The sequence below is a fragment of the Camellia sinensis genome, chromosome 7, assembly GCF_055761805.1.
Source record: "Camellia sinensis isolate YWXY chromosome 7, ASM5576180v1, whole genome shotgun sequence".
Taxonomy (NCBI): domain Eukaryota; kingdom Viridiplantae; phylum Streptophyta; class Magnoliopsida; order Ericales; family Theaceae; genus Camellia; species Camellia sinensis.
Window position 1 is genome coordinate 3076454 of NC_138967.1, and position 16348 is coordinate 3092801.

General features: G+C 34.5%; 2 protein-coding genes across 18 annotated transcripts; one reads left to right on the forward strand and one right to left on the reverse strand.

The window, feature by feature from the left end:
* The first annotated feature begins 715 nt into the window (after window positions 1-715).
* Window positions 716-4606, forward strand: LOC114269219 (DNA-binding enhancer protein-like protein). 2 transcript variants are annotated; one of them, XM_028210500.2, is made up of 4 exons: window positions 716-1047; window positions 1199-1254; window positions 3857-3923; window positions 4163-4606. In XM_028210500.2, exons 1-4 carry the CDS (start codon window positions 919-921, stop codon window positions 4241-4243), a joined length of 333 nt encoding a protein of 110 aa, XP_028066301.1. In that variant the 5' UTR covers window positions 716-918; the 3' UTR covers window positions 4244-4606. The 2 variants fall into 2 exon arrangements, with proteins under 2 accessions (XP_028066301.1, XP_028066302.1); XM_028210501.2 differs by lacking the exon at window positions 3857-3923 and having other exon boundaries at window positions 815-1047.
* Window positions 4607-4768: 162 nt separating this feature from the next.
* LOC114308372 (uncharacterized) lies at window positions 4769-15025 on the reverse strand. 16 transcript variants are annotated; one of them, XR_014334908.1, is made up of 14 exons: window positions 14101-15025; window positions 12977-13382; window positions 12223-12898; window positions 11022-11062; window positions 10505-10573; window positions 8859-8959; window positions 8586-8664; window positions 7845-7943; window positions 7674-7742; window positions 6683-6715; window positions 6342-6391; window positions 6153-6234; window positions 5915-6009; window positions 4769-5145 (listed from the first exon to the last, which is right to left on the reverse strand). XR_014334908.1 is itself a non-coding variant. In XM_028253944.2 (13 exons), exons 1-13 carry the CDS (start codon window positions 14586-14588, stop codon window positions 5022-5024), a joined length of 2379 nt encoding a protein of 792 aa, XP_028109745.2. In that variant the 5' UTR covers window positions 14589-15025; the 3' UTR covers window positions 4769-5021. The 16 variants fall into 16 exon arrangements, 1 of the variants encoding a protein (XP_028109745.2); XR_014334909.1 differs by having other exon boundaries at window positions 5915-6020; XR_014334904.1 differs by lacking the exon at window positions 6683-6715 and adding an exon at window positions 7198-7304.
* Window positions 15026-16348: the final 1323 nt, after the last annotated feature.

Consider the following 16348-nt stretch of genomic DNA (forward strand, 5'->3'; position numbering starts at 1 on the left):
CTTAATTAATCAAACTGAAAAATATATTATGAAACTTCAAAATTTTACAGTTGTAAAGAATATTATGAAATTGTAAAATTTTATAATTTTAAAGCATGACATATTTCAGTACCAAAAAAAATTGAAATTGTAAAATTTTACAGTGTTCACCACCTGTAACTAAAACTCGAAAACAATTAGTTTAGAATTTGAAAATTTTATCTATTAAAACAGGAAAATAGAAGTATATAGCAAAGAAAATGTAGAAAAATTGAGAGATCGAAAGAGAGAAACAGATATATAGAGAAGATTGTACTCTGACAACTATTTTTGGTTTAGATCTAGTCTGTTCTCATACAGATTCGTCGAAAATTTGTCTCCTTTGCCATTGGTGGGGGTGAAGTAAGAAATCGGTGGTCAGTGATTACTGATGATTATGTGCTAGAAAGAGAAAGAAAAAGAGAGGAAGTAAGGTGTGATTGCTAGTTGCTGGAAAGGAAGAGAAAGAGACAAAGACAGAGACAAAGAAAAACAAATGCACAAAAAAAAATGAAGAAGAAAAATACACCGTGAACTTTTAAGAGTATCCAAATAATTATGGGACTAAATAATCTTCGCCTATTTTAAATAGGATTTCTAAGTAATTTGCCTATAAATTAATTTTCACCATACAAAAATCAATTCTAGATAAATTCTACGACTATAAATCTAATTTCCTAACTTTTTCCAAAAACAAATAAATGAAAGGTTGAATCCAACCAATTGATCAAATGGTCAACTCAAGAACCCGATCCAACTAATAAATCCGGCTATTTACTCCCGGGTCAGAAATCCGGGTCACGTATTAGATTTCGAGAGACCGAGGAGGCAAAACCCTAGTCTGTCACTGCCCTAAGAAAAGAAGAGAGCTTTTTTGTGGGTTGAGAAGAAGCAACAAAAATGGAGGGTGGAGACGAAGGAATCGAGAGAGTAGTGGACTCGAAGGACTTGCAGCAGCAGAGCAAAGCCCTCGACAAGCTCACCGACCATGTCGAAGATCGTCAGCTCGATTCCACTCGCGTTCAAGAGGTACAATTTTACTATATTTTCGTACACACACACACACACACACACACACACACACACACACACATGTATATATATATATACGTAAATATACATTTGTATTACGAGAATTGATTTCAGTGAAGTTGTTATGATTGTGGTGATGTGTTGATAGGCTATGGCGTCGATTGGTGCAGCAAAGGAAGCTGATTTGAATGCTATGAGATTGAGGTCCGTATGTTTCTGACTTTTTTATTGATAAATGAAACCAAAAACAAACAATTGAAGTTTGATTTGTGTGAGATTGAGTCAATTCAATTACAATCAACAATGGAGTGTCTCAAATAGTGATTCTTAATGGCATCTCTAATCTTGACTCAAATCTCTACCGAATTTAAATTTGAGTAAAAATCACTCAAAACAACTCCGCTCCTCGTCCCAAACTTATATCAATTTGAGTTTTACTCAAATTTTTACCCTAAAAGGCTAGTTTGTGGCTCGCAAATTTATGTTTAAATTTGAGTTTTCCCATTGGGGTGATTCATATTGAATAAAGCTGTTAATTATAATTTGTACTCAAATTGGAGTAAAATTTTGAGTGAGGACTGGAGAGCTGCCATCTTTTGGAATTGAATACTAATGGCATTCTCTCTTTCCCTTTCTGATTGGTGGTGGATCAATGGTTACCTTGAGTCAAAACCATTTTAGAGTGAATGGGTAGTGGATTTCGTTAGTTTCACCCTATAAATTGCTTCAAACTGATCTTTTGTGTGTAATCTTCTGATGTTAATGATCTAACATGAAATTTGGCAAGCGCTTAAGGGAATCAGATAGACACTGCAATAGGAAAAGCACGAAATGGTTATGGACAAACATGGTGTATGTAGGAATGTTAACTTAAAATTGTCTTTTTGATGGATCATTGAGTAATAAAATAAAGCCAGACAATTCAGTGAATGTGCTGCAATTACCGTATAACTTGTTGTCAGGATTAAACAAGGTGCTCACATCGCCATTGTCCTTGAGGCCACTCCTTGTTTCCAGTAAACATGTAAGTAGGGTCTGTATGTAAATTGCTATCTGACTCAACATGTATGCCTTATTTTAACGTAGCCATTCCAATATGTTTAGACAAGCATTGGTTTGGGTAGAAAATATGTGAAAAAGATGCCTTGGTGGATTAAAAGGGGCGTAGCCAGTGCACGAAGCTCCCGCTTAAGTGGGGTCTGGAGAAGGATTGATGTACGCAGCCTTGGTGGATTGCAAACTAAAAAACTTCCTTATTAAAAAACTTTGATATGAAGTTACAAACCCTTCATTTGTTTCTTCTTTTTACTTATTTGGGTTTTCAAACTCTTTCAAAGTTTCATGATAAATTGGGTTGTTTCTATTGCAAATTATAGGGGCTTGGAGCCAATGGTATGAAAGATATGAAATTATTGATGCAAATTTTTCCTTGACATTATTAGTTGTAAATTTATGATGAAGTGAGGACATGGAGCCGTCGCCAACATGGCAGGCAATGGAGTTTCCTTAATCTAACATTTTTTTAGCATATTGTACTCTAGATTAATTTCATTTATGATAGTTAAAGGTGCTTTTAGATTCCAAAGGAATTTAAATGAAACAATGCTACGATCATCGAAAAACTTGATCATTGAAATCACCGACCCCTCACATTTGTTCGCATCTATAGATGCAAACATGCAAACAAGATGTTTGCATCTATAGATGCGAACAATTGTGAGGGTTAGTGATTTTGTTACACTTTTTTTCAGTGTCCGTGTCTTTTTCCAATTTAAATAGATTTGTTGTGTTTTAAAATAACATTTGAAGTTTAAATTCCATCATCATGCATAAGGTCATTGAAAAATTATGGTGATACTTTCACAAATAGTGGTATTAAACAATTTTAAGTTCCTTAATGACACTTAAGTTTTTTATCATCATTTGTGGGACACTGCCATTACATTCAATCACCTATGTCTTGATTATAAGTTTTGACACTCAAATGCTATGTGAATCACAATGAAGCTCTTCAGTTCCTAAGAAATGTCTTGCACTCTATTTGAATCACTTTATGATAATAGAGATGTTAGGTTTCTTAGAATAAGTTTTTATACAAGATTATGTGGTTAATTAACTTGATTCCATATTGACACAATCAACAAATGCTAGCCACATCTAAATATAGTTGTGGCTTATGTTTGGTCTGGTCAAATAACAAAAACATACGATATCATATGATAAAATTATGGTGAACCTAAGATTAGCTTATCAAGGCTTTGCTGCAACATTTCAGATAAAATTTTATGTCGTTCTCACTCACCAATCTTACTAATATTCATAAAAAGTAGATTAGAAAATAATCAACAATAATATTTGTTATTGAGGTTAGCATTTTTCTCTGATCATATTTTTTTATTTATAAAATCGTATGATGCCTTTGTATTATGCCCTAGGTAATGTTGGATGAATGAAGATTTTGTTTTTATTTTTGCAAAGTTGAAATATCTTTATCCCCCAAGTCCTCACTCCAGTGTACAAGATTTTATTCATTGCCTTTCTCTAAAGATGGATTGTGTGACATTTTGGTTCTCATAGAAGTGTCCCAGAATTCCAGGCTTTATTATTGTATTAGCTTTAGTAATGCAGTTCACCATATTTGAACTAATATTCAGCACTGAATCGAATTGGTGGTCGCTGATGTTTGATAATCTTAAAAGGGATTGTAACCATGAAAATTCTAGGAAAAAACATATTAATGGAGTGCTGCCTATTGCAAGTCAGTCTGTCTTAAACAAGCATGGTAACGGTGTCTGCTTCATTGCAGGGAGAAAGAATTGGCTGCAGTTAAGATCAATGCAGCTGATGTTGACATAATTGCAAATGAACTAGAGGTTAGGTGGTGCTTTTTTAATATGTTACCATTCATTTCTGCCCATTATTTTGGTTTATTGGAATACAAACACGACTCTCAAAGTTGGAGAGAAACCCACACATAGGTGGGAGGAGTTGAGCCCTTGACCTCCTCGTGAAGTGCGAGGGCTCTGGCTAACTGGCTAGCCCTGTCGTTTACAAGTAATTTATGTCCAGGGCTTTTAATATGTTTTTCTTTTTGTTTGAACCTTGGGAACAGCTGGACAAGAAGGTGGCTGAAAGAACTTTACGGGAGCACAAAGGTGATGCTGTTGCTGCCATTCGATCCTTGCTTCACTAGAAGGCCTTTCAACCCTTTCGCTTAGCTTCTTTTTTCCCCCCTTCATTAATGCCAGTGGGCTGGTGAAAAGATGGCATCTGTGTGACGTAACCAAACTTTTTTGTTCTGCCTAGATATATGAATTGAATTGGATCAGCTTGTTACCTTTACAGGAAGATTGAAAAAAAAAAATCAAATGAAAAAACTTGACTAGGAATACTAGTGTACTGTTAAAGTGCCACAGTTCTGTTTACTAGCTATTGCTTTGTTTGTTTTGAAACTAATTATCAAAATGTCATTAAATTTGGCAAGCATCATATGTATAAAGGTGGCCGTTGGGTTATTGATAATGTTAATGCTACGATCATGAAAGGTTTGCACAAACTTAGGGTGTACCAGTTGGACTTGAGGGTCTCAGATACAACTCACTACAAGCGTATTGAGCAAATTCATGTTGTGTGCAAATATGCAAATGTATGCTATAATATAGAGGAAAAAAAATTAAATAAATTAAATTAAATTAAATTAAGCACGACACCAACCAAATTGAGAAAATGTTTCAAAAAATTTTACAGCACAATATGGCAAATGGTGTGGTGTATGTACAAATGTTCTTCCCTGTTCTCAACTCATAGTTCTCCTAAAGAGCACAAATGAATAACAAAATGGTCTCAATGGCATGAAATACCACTGAGGTGAATGACAAATTATCTCTATAACATGAACTAACAACACCAACAGAACTAGACACAATTCAACTACCAGCCAGCAACACAAGTCAAACTTGAGCCCCAGCATCCTACAATTCCTTTTGCCTATCTCCTGCAGCAGAACGGGAGGCCTGAATTTGAACGGCGTAGTGTTTCTGCAGATCCTTTAGCTTTTCCATCAATTCTTGGAATGACGGTCGCAACTGTGGCTCGCTGGTTTTTTTAATTAAGTTGTTAGTCAGCAATAATGACAGGTTTCATTCATGATTAAAAATGTTCTATGTTTATGAAAGAGGCAGAACGAAAAAACAGACCACTGGATGTAACTCATGTCCCTATATTAATGCTTATAACAATACCTTGGCCATGAGTCATGAGGCAGAACGAAAACACAGACCACTGACCGTGCCACACAATCCCAACCTAACCTTAGCACAATTACAGAATTCTATAATATCAAATTCAAGTATCTCGACAGCAAGAGTCGACCAAACCATCTGACAGAAGTCATCTACACCTTTTTGAGTTCGCATGAGACGAAAGCCAAGTCCCAACTAATACAAATGGGATAGACAAAACTAAAAAAAAGTTTGTGGAAATCAGAATGTGTGACGAAAAGTGTTGAGGAGCGCAGGAGAGAGACGTCGAGATATTCGACTGGCCACACAATCATCCCACATAACACTTGCATCCTTTGTACCGTGGCTACTGGCATAGAGTTAGCCAATGTTTGTTCCCCCAGATCAACCCAATTCGCATCATTATGCTCAATAAAAGGAATGGGGAAGCTAAAATCTAAAATAATGGAAGGAATGGAAAAATGCTTCGAAGACCATTCTCTTTTGGCCATATTTTATATTTCATATATGCTTGTTTGCACGTATGCATGCATCTTCATGATGGTTGTAGAGCGTATCAAGGTAATTCTCCCTTCTATTGAGAGTGATGTAAAGAAGACGGAGCGGGTAGAAATAAAACAAACCTGTGCCAACAGCTCTCAATTATAGAGGTCCATTGTGGATCCACGTCTTTGGGGATCTCTAATTGTTGGTTCATGAACCCTACAGCTCCAATCACCTACAAGTATCCTAAACAGATTGCTGTTAGATGTCTGTTGCATAGATGTTTTTTTTTAATTTTAAAGATGGAATCACCTGAAAGAACCCACACCACCCCTTCAGACACAATGTCAACATAAATGTTCAAAATGAGAACAATACCTGCATCGCATTGAGATTATCCCAAGGGATCTTCTCAGTGGCTAGTTCCCATAATATCACTCCATAGCTGTATATATCAGACCTACAAGATTTCAAGACAAAGAAATGTTTACAATTCACAGATTTGTGTGCATCTTGTTTTTGGGGTGAGATGAATTAAAAGAATCAATGCCCTTAAATTAGACATACTTTTCGTCTGAGGGTTCATTACGAAGAACCTCTGGTGCCATCCATTGAGGCTGCAAAAGAGGATTAACTATGTTATGCATTGTCACGACCCAACCCCGGGTGCTTAGGGTTGGATTCGCAACTAGTTAATTCATTCTAATTTTAACAAATTAAGTGTCGTAGGCGGAGACAAGATAAAGTAGTAAAGAAATTAAATAGGGCAATAAATAATTGAAATACTCAATAATTAAAAAAAAAAAAAACATTCCTTAGGACTTTTATTTATTTTATTGATGGTCAGACAATTATAAAAACAAAAAAAAACAAAGAGTCCGCGTTAAGTCCTGTGCTAGTCCCATTACACGAGGTTACCACTTTTCTTTACATATCATCACCTGAAAGGGGACAACCGCTATAAGCACATAACAGAGTGAGAAATATTATATCAAGAGTACAGGACACAAAATTGTCATGGATGATTATTTAGGCTAAAACATGGTACATTATTTAATTGGAGTTAATCAATAATTTAAATAGCAGAAATGAATTTTAGAATATAAATAGAATAGTCATAACCACGGTACAGAAAGAAAATCAAAACAGAGATTAATGGATCCATGACAAATAGAAGGCCACAAAGTGACCATTTTGGTGGTTCTCACAAAAATAAATGTTTATATACTCGTTATCCAATAATTTCTAAAATTTAAACAATCATATCCATGGATTTTAATTTAAGCAAATAGGGTTCATAAAATAATTAACGTAATTGAAACATTAATATAATTTATAAAACATGAATTGTATAAAATAATTTGTGGTAACTTAAGATATACATAAAATATTTTACAGTGACTCAAGGTACAATATTACTCACCTTAATATTAATCTCTTACTTTTACTTCTTACTTCTCCGTTCACCGAAACTCCCTCCTTTACTGACTAACCACACTTTCTTTTGTTCCTCTTCCTTGCGCTATGCACCTATTTATACCAGCACCTGGTTCATTTCATTTAGGCAAGGTAACCACGTGGCTACTCCCTTAATTGCCTCCCCAAGCTTATCCCCTTGAGGCTTATCCTTATCACTTAATTTTTTAAATTTTTTTATTTTTTATATAAACAAAGTGACTGCTAACTTAAATTAAATTACATTTTAACACATATAACTATTAAATTAAATATATTTATTATTAAGTATATATGTTTTGTTGATATTAACGCGGTGCTAAAATTAATTAAACATTTGGAGTGTCACATGCATAAACTAAGAACTAGATCTATGCTGCCTTGTACAAGAAAATTGAAATGAGATCAGACTAATGTAATTGTTACGAGTGCCAGTTAGCATACCGTTCCTTTCCCTGTTTTTGTAGTAAGGTATGTTTCATGTTTGAGCCGCGACAGACCAAAATCACCAACCTATTCAGAGAATACTATCAAGAACATTTACTTTTTGGAGTAAGAATACTACATATATATTGAAAAAAAACACCAAAACCAAGGAGGTCAGGAGAGGCATACCTTCACAGTCCAGTTCTTATCGACTAGTAGGTTTGAAGACTTCAAATCACGATGAATAATGGGTGGCGAGAAATGATGAAGATAATTCATGCCTCGTGCCTGTTAAAGGGTTGCCAGTGAAATTATGCATAACGAATAATTGCTAGAGAGAAGTAACCTACTCTACAAGAAAACAATTTTTACCATAACCTATGTTACATAGACTTAGGTACAGGTGTCAGTATGCGTCTAGGTGTTGGTTCATAATCCTCACGTCCACGGACAAGGGAACATGGCAGAATAATCATTAATATTTCTTAATAGACTTCTTTTATTTTCTAGGGTAATTGGTGTTCACTAGGTGTCATAGAGCATTGTATTGTTTGCACATAATATGGGGGTTTTAGGCATAGTTTTACAGTTACCTCGAATTATTAAATATGCTTGCTAGGTAAATGTCCAATATATGTGTTTGACACATATCTCATACTCTTACCCTTACCCAAGTGTCTAGTTTTTGACAAGGGTACTTCATGCATTTAAAATAGTCAATGCATGGAACATAAACCTGACTTGCCAAAGCACTATGTCAGTGTACTAAGAAGGCTGGATAACATACTCAGAAGGAGATACGGAAAATTTTAAGCAACAATGAGAAAACAAAAGCTGACTAAGATGTGGGGTAACTGAACTAGACAAGAATAGCGATCTGGTTAGGGCAATGGAATTTTCCAAATGCAAAGTGGACATCATGATACTCACTATATCCAAAGCCATGTGAACACGTCGTCTCCAATCTAATTTGGCTGTATTCCTTTGTAATAATCGAAACAAGCTTCCACTACAAAAATAAAAATAAATAATAATAAATAGATAACAAATTACAAATCTGTCAGGCTAAAAATTACAAAATTCTGGAAGGATTCCCGAAAAGCCAAAATCAATTCCAAACAAAAAAGCGTGGCACAATACGCAAAAACTGTGACTCAATTGCTTGAAAATATGAACTTCTCAAAAGGGAAGTAAAGAATGAACCGTGGTAGGAACTCTGTAACAATACAGAGACGCTGAGGTAAAGTTACTGCACCCATAAAGAGTAGAACATTCGGATGTCTAAGCCTTTTCATGAGAGATACCTTCATACACAAAAATCAAACTCTGATGTCAGCATAGATTCCACCATTTAATGAATACTAGAAAAAACAAATTTCCATAAAAGTTGTCTAAATCAGCTGCATACAAACAAAAATTGATGTCAGCATATATTCTACCAGCTAATAATACTCGTAAAAAACAAATTTCCATATTTGTTGTCTAAATCAGCTACATACAGACAAAGATTGAAAAGATAACAATAAATAAATAATAAAGGATTGAACTTCCTACCCCACTTCAATCACGAAGGTTTCTGTAATTACACAATCAAATACTAGCAAAACTACTTCCTCATCTCGTCCTCTTCCAACAGAATCAGTTTTTAAAGAATTCTCAAAAATTCCAGCACCATGTGGACAATAAGAATGACCACCAATATTCAAGTCGTGTTGGGTAACCTGATATCTAAGTTTATTTTTTTCAATCTTAGATTTTGTGATAACTACATTCTATACGCTTGTGGTTCAAGTAAAAAATAAAAAAAGGCCACCAGTGCATGAGACTTCCAGCACTGTGGGAACTGGAGAGGGTCAGACGTAAGCAATCTTACACCAACATATGAAGAGGTTGTTTTTGTGGTTTAAACCCATGACACCCAGGTTGCAATGGAGCAACCTTACTGCTGCATCTATGGTTCCAAGTAAATTGGAGAAAAATATAAAGTGATTGAATTCTTAGGTTGAAGCCACTAGAGAACTGCAGACACAAAATTATTTCCTTCTAATATCATTGAAGGGGTTGATTAATGAGGTAGTCTACTTAAAAGAGGGTGTGACTTTCAAAGGTTCAAATTTGAACCCCATTCTACAACGCTAAAGACAGCCAACTAGATAAGCTAATTCTTTTTATTCAAAAGATCCTCCTATATTGTTTTCTCACTTACTAGCCACAATACATCATCATGGTAACTGTTCCGAAATTCTGTTTTAACTATTTCAATCATCACTACAAAGTCGGGTAATCTAACAATCTCCATCTTGATCATTGTCTTCCCATCATTTACTATTCCATTGTGTGTGGCTGTCAGTGTTCTGAATGCACACATGCAATTGCATGTTTGGGGAAGGGAAGGGAAGGAAATTAAGTTTCACGGAAACAAGAAGATAACTTAAAGGTAGCAATGAGGTCAACTAACAAGTCCAAGAACATTCTTGCATCGTGACCTAAAAGTCTTCCCATGGTCACGATTACTACATTTGCTTTCTTGAATAGTTCATTCTCGTAGCATTCACGAAATTCATTCAACTTCCTATGCCAGTTTCCTTTCTTGTCATATATTATTTTTATTTTACTTTTTCAATAAATTTTCTCGTCGTAAATAATTAATGGCCAAAACTAAAGAAAAAGAATCACAATACGACATTGTAGCTCAAACTGCATTTGGCATTCAGGTACCAAGAACATAATAGCCTAATTTTATCACATGTCGAGAATTAATCAGAATCAAGAAGTTTACAATTCAAATTCTATCTACTTGAATTACATAAGAAAGTTCTGAATGATGCATTAACTAGTTAAACACATACCTCTTGTCTGAAGGAAAATATCACATCATCTGAATATTCTTGCTTCGAGAAAACCTTGACAGCAACATCCTGCAAAACATTGACCTAATAATTATTTTTCTTTTTCTTTAAATGAGTAAAAACATGACATAATGCAATCAAACAATGATATGAACATCAAGATAATTCCAAGGGTCCATTTATTCTTAATGCGATTAAAGTGATAACCAAAGCCACATATCTCATGTCAGTCAGAGAATGTAAGATAGTTTGTATGTTTTCATTGTATTTTTATTTAATTCAATTTAATTTGATAACAGTAAAGATAATTGAAGATGTGGTTAGCCCAAGTTTCCCTCGACAGTGCAAGCACACAGGTGAGTTTTTCCACGGTGTGCACTGTTTACAAATTAAAGTTCATATTTTGATCAATGAATTTTTGACATTATATCTCCTCTAACTTAATTACTTTCATGCACTATATTGGAAAAAAACAGTTCATCAAAAGCAAGATCGAAAAAGGAACCAAAGAACATACCGATCCAAACCACAGAGCATGATATACAGTTCCACAAGAACCTGTGCACAGAAGAAGAAGAGAAGAAAAAAAATAATCAGCATGATAAAATATGACAACATAAACATCATAAACCTAAAATAAATGGAATTCTAGACAAAAAGAAACAGGAAGGGAAAAAAAATGAAAAGTTTTGTAAGGAAGCGCAAATTTGGGGGTTACTGAGAAAAGATCATGAGATGTGCAATTAAGGGGTTGTTTGGGGTGTCCTAAATAAGTGCACTTTTTGACTTTTTGGACCAAAAAGTTGAGGAAAAAAATATGGTTGTTTGGGTTAACATTTTGATTTTCTATGGAAAATGTGTATTAAAAAATTGTATGAATTAGGATGTAGGAAAAGATTAGAGTGTGAGTTGTACGGCTGTCATGTCTGCAAAGGTGGTATAGATGCTAAGAAATAATTGACTACTTTTTGGGCATTGTACTAGACGGTGTTGTTCGGCTCGTGGAGGCCATCACGGGTCCTGTTTTGATAATCTGAACCGTTCAATGTGTAGAACTCGTCGAGTACTATATGCCTGTAAAAAATTACGTTGATCGGATATCGATAGTTATTTGATCATATTTGTTTTTTTCCAATCGTTAATAATAAATCTCTTTAATTTTTTTTATATAAAACTGATTTGATCATATAGTTATCGATATCCGATTAATGTGATTTTTTATAGACATATAGTACTCGACGAGTTCTACACATTGAACGGTTCAGATTATCAAAACGGGACCCATGATGGACCTCCACAGGCCGAACAACAGTGTGTCAAAATTGCACCCCAACTGTGCAATTTTTGTTACACAACGCAGCATAGATCTGAGGCTATCAGATTGATGTGTTGTAATTGTGTATAAAATTAATTTTTTAATTTTTTTTTTTTTGTGAATAGTGATCGCTTTTTAACTTTTTGAGTAACTTTTTGACTTTTTGTCTTTTTTGTGACATGCCAAACTTGGCCTAAGTTTATATGCATGTTGATTCCTCCATGAAACAAACAACAATAGCAACAAACATAAGCAATAGATTTACTATTAATCCAACGTAAATACAGTTTTGTAAGTCTACAAGAATATTGACATCAATAACATGGAAGCAATTCCACTCAATGAAAGCGGGGTGAAAAATTAAATACAATCAACACATAATGATGTTATATCGAAAGATTACCTTGCCCAATTTGCTCCCCGATTGTCAAGTCCTCCCACAAGATTTCATAATCCAAGCAATCAGTGTCCATATCAACTTTATTAACAGCACTACTATTAGTACTTCCACAGCTACTTGCGCTACTTGTGCTGTTAACATTAAATGAGGATGACCATGACCCGGAAGCCTCATTATTGGTTGGGCGAATATTCTCAGCCACTTGACTTTCTGGTTCCACACCTGAAAAAGAACTCTTCTGATGACCCAAGTCATTCTCATGATCATCGTGCAACCAAGGCCAAGCAAAACGAGTTGTCTTTGCCTCAGACCCTTCACGCTCATTTCCTTTCCACGGCCATGCTATTCCTTTCTTACCAATCCATGCCTCTGCCTTTGAGGAAATGATTTTATGGATTCTGGGTTTTCCTCCTTCACTCTCATCACCAGAATCCCTCGAGGGTTTTCCTAGGGAGTACTCGTCCGGTGAAACTTGAGAAAATACCCCAAATGGAGATTGCATTACATCTTCTCTAGGCGTGCTAGCTCCACTTGAAGTTGCATCCTCCCTATGATCGGAAAAAGCCACATCCGAGAAACCATGATCGGAATGATGACTATCTCCACTCCGACCTTCACGATCTGTGCTGTTCTCTCCAGTCCTCATTTTTGACTTAACCTTGTTGCCCACCTTGAAAGCCTGTTTTGATGTTTCTACCAATCATAAATAGGGTAAACTAAAATTTAACCATAGAGACATGAAAACTGTGACACTAACCAAATTTGATATTTTCGATGCAATTGCAACTTGGAGAGGTTGCTGAGGATCAAGGCCAAGTTTGGCTGAAGCAATGCTTTTAAAGCTTGAATCTGCCTCTGAATGTGTTTTACCCGACAATGCAGCCCTCGTGTCTTGAAAGAGGCGTGCATCACTCGATACACAAATAATCCCAATGAACGTGCCATCATCATCATGAAAGGGGGTGTTGGTTGTAACAATTAGAAACCTATCCCCCTTCTTGTTCTTAACAGGAAATTGCCCCGTCCAGCTCTCCCCCATTGCCACGCGTTGTACTATGTTATTAGCCACGTCGAAATCTTGGGCATATGTTAGGAGCTCAATGGCATCCTGACCGAGAGCTTCTGTTGCAGAATAACCATAAAGGTGTTCTGCAGCTCGATTCCTGCAAATATGCACCAAATGGGCAAATGATTGGGATTTCAATCAATTTAACAAGGCTGTTGTGCAGAAATCAAATGGTTCCAATCACAAAATCAGTAAAGAGAAACAATCAAACGCACAAAACATAAGATATACGTGGTTTGACAATGTACCTATGTTCATAGATGAGAGAGAATCAAATCCACTATGCGCAATAAATATTACATAAACCTCTCAACTCAAACCCTAGCCAAAATAAATACCTCCAACACTCCAGGCCTCAGCCTAGCGGCCTTGGCCCTCTGCCACTTCCACAGAGGGGAGAAGATCAAATTGACAATGCATTGCAGGGCTATAAACCTCTGAACTCAACCATTCTACAACATTTTCACACTCTCACACTGAAAACCCAAGCCGAAAAATACAATAAATACCTTCAACACTCCGGGCCTCGGACTAATAAAAATACAAATCCTCACAACAAAGACGAAGGCCAACATTAAATTCGACAACCAAAACAAATTGCATGATTACAAGTTTCAATGGTTCAATGTTTGTGTTTCAACAACAATCTCAATCCATAGAGACACCACCAAACTACAATTACCCAAACCCGACACAATGAAGCAAAGCAACAGAAAACTAAAAAAACAGTTAAACCCATGTGAATAGATCAAGAAAATGAGCACCAAAAATTAGCCAAAAATAGGAATGCACAATTTAATTGAGTTACTACTCACCAGTAGATTATGCGACCGTTAAGATCAAATATATGAACTGACTGACCCATGGACTGCAATATATTCATACACTGCCTATCGGTAAACTTGACTGCCGTCCGCCCACCACCGCCGCCGGCGGAGGAGGCCGCCGGGTTAAATGTGCCACCGCCACCCCCACCGTTCCTGTTCTCCCTCTGCAACGGCGACGAATGCCGAACCGACGCCGAACCCCTCTTCCTCACCGCCGCAGCACCACCATCGAACCCTCCGCCGCCGCCGCCTCCTCTCCGTCTCGGCGGCGCCGCCGACCGTTGCGGCGACACCGAGTGGGACCTCTGGTGGCCCCCACCAGCATCTCCATCAATGGGTTGTCGTTCATTTTGTGGGTCCGATTTGCGATCGCTTGAAATCATTAGTTTCGACATCTCTTGTGTGAGGTGAGCGTGGCCGACTTCGAGCTTTTCGATCTTCTTCAGAAGCTCCTCTGCTGGTGGTGGTGAATCCATTGATATGGAACCCAAATGAAGCTCCAAAAAACAACCCACAAAGTTTAACTACCCCGGAATGGATTCATAACTGTATCACTCAGTTTCTCTCTCTAAAACCAAATCTTCCTCTTTGAATTCCTGTATTGAACAAAGCTCAAGCTCACCCCTTTTTTTGCTTTTCTTTGGGCTCTCTCTCTAATTGTCTACCTTTGATTCTCTCTCTGGGATTTTCGTTTTGGATCCATAATCTCTAAAAAAAAATCTCTCCCTCTCTCTCCCTCTCTCTCTCAACACAAATATTCAATTACTGTATTGAACAAAGCTCAAGCTCACACCTTTTTTTCCTTTTTCTTTGGGTTTATGGGTTCTCTCTCTCTCTCTCTCTCTCTAATTGTCTACCTCTCATTCTCTTCCCCCCTCTCTATGTTTATGGGTTTTGTAAACATTTTTGAGTTGCGGTTGATAGAGTTTTATAAATATAATTTGAGAGAATAAGATGTATTGTGAGTTTGTGAGTTGTGCGATTATGATTTGAGTGTAAAAAATTTATTTAATTATGATTTTTGAATGAAGTGTTGAATTGTATATAAAATTAAGTTTTGAAAGTTTGATTTAACAAGTGAAATAAAAGAATTTGTTTGGTAATGAATTTTCAAAACTTAATTCAATCTATAATTAATAATTAAACATACAACTCATAACTCGATATTCATATTTTTATCAACAGTCATAACCAAATTATTTTTAAAATACTCAAATAAAAAAATGATTTTTTTTTCAATTAATTGTTTTTAAGTAATTTTTTTGAATAACTTTTTTTTCAAATAATTTTTTTTTTCAAATAACTTCTATGTCAATTAATTTTTCTGTCAATTTATTTTTTAGGCTTGTATAAATATTAAAAATATTTTAAAATTATTTAGAAGATTAAAATATTAAAAATATTCCGAAAATTAAAATATTAAGAATATTAAGAATATTCCTAAAATCAAAATATTAAAAATATTCTGAAAATCAAAATATTTACAACTAAAATATCAAAATATTAAAATTTAATTAAAAAAATTTTATTATTAACAGAAAATAACATTAATCAATTTTAAAATTGAAAATACTACAAAGGAAATAATTTGTTTTCAAAATAAATATTCAAAAATTTTAAATCATAAATATTTAAATAATTTAAATAATCTAAAAAATTTAATAAGTAAAAAATTAAAATAAATATTCAAAAAATTTAAATTGTAAAAATTTAAATAATTTAAATATTCAAAAAAATTAAATAATTTAATATTTTAAATTTAAAAACAACTATACATTCAAATCGTAACCAAACATATAAAACAAAACTCAATTAAGAAATTATTTTTAAAACACATAATCAAATACATAACTCGAAACTCCATACTACTTTCACAACTCTACACTCAAATCGTAACCAAATACATAACAAAAAAATTAAAATATTTAAAAATATTTTTATAAAATAGTGTTTGAATTTATTTTTACAAAATATTTTAAAATTTAAAAAATTAAAATCGTAATATTTTGAAATTAAAATATTTAAAATATTCAAAAAATTAAAAAAAAATCCTAACATATTTAAATATTAAAATATTTAAAATTTTAATAAAATTAAAATATTTTTAAAATATTTAAAAAATTAAAATATTAATTTAAATTGAATTTTAAAAAGAATTTTGAATTATGTTTTTAATTATGAATTTTAAAAAATGATAATTATATTTTAAATTAAATTTTAAAAAATAAATATAAAA

Bases quoted from the DNA above. Each gene is read 5' to 3' on its own strand.
- LOC114308372 (XM_028253944.2), bottom strand. From the start codon at position 14,588: ATGGATTCACCACCACCAGCAGAGGAGCTTCTGAAGAAGATCGAAAAG. The intron at 13,383-14,100 runs GTGAGTAGTAAC...GCATATTTGCAG, and splicing joins AACGGTCGCATAATCTACTG to GAATCGAGCTGCAGAACACC. The intron at 6,010-6,152 runs GTATTGTTCTCA...GGATACTTGTAG, and splicing joins ATAATCTCAATGCGATGCAG to GTGATTGGAGCTGTAGGGTT.
- LOC114269219 (XM_028210500.2), top strand. From the start codon at position 919: ATGGAGGGTGGAGACGAAGGAATCGAGAGAGTAGTGGACTCGAAGGAC. The intron at 1,048-1,198 runs GTACAATTTTAC...ATGTGTTGATAG, and splicing joins ATTCCACTCGCGTTCAAGAG to GCTATGGCGTCGATTGGTGC. The intron at 1,255-3,856 runs GTCCGTATGTTT...GCTTCATTGCAG, and splicing joins TTGAATGCTATGAGATTGAG to GGAGAAAGAATTGGCTGCAG.